Source organism: Teleopsis dalmanni, unplaced genomic scaffold (genome assembly GCF_002237135.1).
Source record: "Teleopsis dalmanni isolate 2A unplaced genomic scaffold, ASM223713v2 unscaffolded_contig_1960, whole genome shotgun sequence".
NCBI classification, from domain to species: domain Eukaryota; kingdom Metazoa; phylum Arthropoda; class Insecta; order Diptera; family Diopsidae; genus Teleopsis; species Teleopsis dalmanni.
The window spans coordinates 5165-7874 of record NW_024033342.1 but is presented as its reverse complement, the minus strand read 5'-3'; the positions used below and the strand labels follow the sequence as shown (position 1 = coordinate 7874).

Sequence of the window (2710 nt, the reverse complement as noted above, 5' to 3'; positions counted from 1 at the left end):
CTATTTTATTCACTGTTGTGTTTTTATTATAGCCGCCGCTTTTTAATTCATCTCGTCATATCGGGCTCACATCTTACGGATTTCTATATCAGCAATTGTTATCTCCATGATGTCATCCAGACCCGCAATATCCGCCGGTCCGCATCCATGTGTGGCTAACACAACACCCATCATTACCCCTTTATCAACCATATCAACCGTCCCATCAGGAACAGAAACGGATCCCAAACTCATGGCCTCATGCCCAAAGCCAGCAACAGACCCACAATCAAGACCACTCCTTGCCACAAAAAGCGTCACTAAAACTCCTGCTAAAATCGTTGCTAGAAAACATAATGTTGCCCAGGTCATAGCCAAGAATGTCATGGATACAGCCTCTTGTATAGTCTCTACGGTCCCCGTCACTACGACCTCTACCATCCCATCACGTCTGGCCCCCTCTGTCTCAGCATTTATGGGCAACTCTCTTCCGTCCCTGTCCCCACAGCTTTTCCCCACTGTACCCTCTCTTAATTACTTTCCAGCTCTTTACCCTTGTGCGATACCTGGGGATTTTATTAATCTCACTATAATCACTGTTCCGTTAGAGATGCGTATTTTGGTTAGTTTTGGTCCCAATTACTGTCCTGTTGCTCCGCCTACCATCTCCAATTACTACACAGCCCTGGCTCAGTATTACAAGTATCACACTGAATATCAAAATGATTTGGGACTTTATTGTAAGGCTTTGATGGATGACCATTATGTAAAATTCTTGGCTGCAATGCGTACTCATCGTGTTCCTTCACCTTACCATTCCATGCTTACGCATTTATTCAACGTTACTCATAAATTCCTTTAGGCTCGTAATGATTTATTGTTGGTCCAGTCTGACAAGTGCAAGGCCACTATATTAATGTATAGGGATTCTTACATTGGAAAAATTGATGACCTATTGCAGAGTTATATTAGTACTGGAGCTTGTTCAATATTCATCGGTGATCAGGACCAGCTTTCTCGCAAGATTCAGGCGCAGTACCGGAAGGTTGTTAATCCTTTGTGTCGTCTTCATGCTGCTAAACCTAATCTTTATCCCTCCTCTATAAATGCTAGCCTTAAGAAGTTATTATCATCCTCGCCAACCTTCCCTTATCTATATGGAACTATCAAGACCCATAAGCTTGACAATCCGGTCCGTCCGATTTGCAGTCCCATTCAATGGTACTCTCACCCCTTACACAAGCTATGTCAGTTTTTCTTATCTGCTGCTCTCCAGAGTAAGCTTTCGTGTCATAATCTGTCTAACATTAATAAGCTTACCGATCATTTACTACAATTGCAGCCTCGTCCAGGTTATGTATTAGTTACAATGGCAATACGAGAAATGTACCCAAGTACTCGCATCCCTCCTTTATGGGATTTACTGCAGTTTTTTATGGGTCAGGATTGGTTTAAAGCTGCTTGCCCTATCGATGTCAGTATGTTGCAATCTATATTAGATTTTATACTCCATAAGGCCAATTATTTCACATTCAATGGTGATTTGTATCAGCAACACGAAGGGTTACCACAAGGTGGAGGGGCCTCTGGCTTATTGGCCACCATATTTCTAGATGCTCAGATTGAACTTAATTATAATCCATTGTTCTTGTCCCATAGTGTTTTAGCTTGGTGGAAGTATATCGACGATGTGCTCCTCTACATGCCTTCTTTCTCTGTTTCTAGTTTTATGGATGCTTTTCCCCGTCTCATTGGATACGACGTAACTTATACTGTAGAAAAACCAGATCTCAAATATAGTGTTTACCCTTGTGTTGCTTATCTCGATCATCGTATTTTCCAATCCTCTCATGCTTTCTTAGTAAATGTCTATCATAAGTCCACCGAATCCATGCGTTTGACCCATTATACTTCACATACATCCATTAAAGTTAAGCAATCTGTACTCTCTACTCATTTGCGTCGTGTATTTTATCGCACTAGCGATACTTTCCTTTCCGTAGATCTTGCTGACTGTCTTGTTCGGTTCTATACCAACGGTTATCCTCAGTATCTTGTCCATTCTGAACTGGAAAAATTACTCACCAACTATAATGAGCCTTATGGTCAACCTTTGACTTCTTATCGCCGCTCTCTCATTTCTAAATTCCTCTATCCATATGGGTTACCAAATGGCCATATTTATCCTAGTCTCTTCAATCCTACTTCACAACCTAAACTGTATCGTCGCAGTATTGTCTTCAGCTGCGAGGATTTTGTCAAAATATTGCATCATGCTCTTCACAAAATAGATGGTAGTGTACCAACATTCTCTAAAGCTAAAAGTTTATTCTCTGCTTTACATATGTAATCTGCCTCCTATCATCTGCATTCATTGTTCCAAAAAAGATATGTTGCAGCGATCCAATGAATTCAAATAGTGCTCTTTTAGATCTTTTAATATTTTGTGGAAATAGATATTGATTCGTGTTCTTCATATTCTCAACTTGCCGTTTCATTGTGTCTAAAAGCCGATTACACTGCCCTTCAAAAGTTTGTAAATTTTCACAAGTCTTACTCATTGTGATTAAAATTCTATCTGCTTGTTTTATTGTGTCGAAAAATGAGTTTAAGTTAAAGTATACTACCATATTCCATGATGATGCAACTACGTCCACTGATCCGATGTGGTTGAATATAAAAATAAATGCGATGAATATGGTAAGAATATTAAGGAACTAAAGGAACAGGA

At 39.9% G+C, this 2710-nt stretch overlaps 1 protein-coding gene across 1 annotated transcript; it reads left to right on the top strand.

Moving 5' to 3' along the window:
- Positions 1-895: 895 nt before the first annotated feature.
- LOC119664456 lies at positions 896-2329 on the top strand. Its single transcript, XM_038073942.1, has one exon. The coding sequence runs from the start codon at positions 896-898 to the stop codon at positions 2327-2329; it is 1434 nt and encodes a 477-aa protein (XP_037929870.1).
- Positions 2330-2710: the final 381 nt, after the last annotated feature.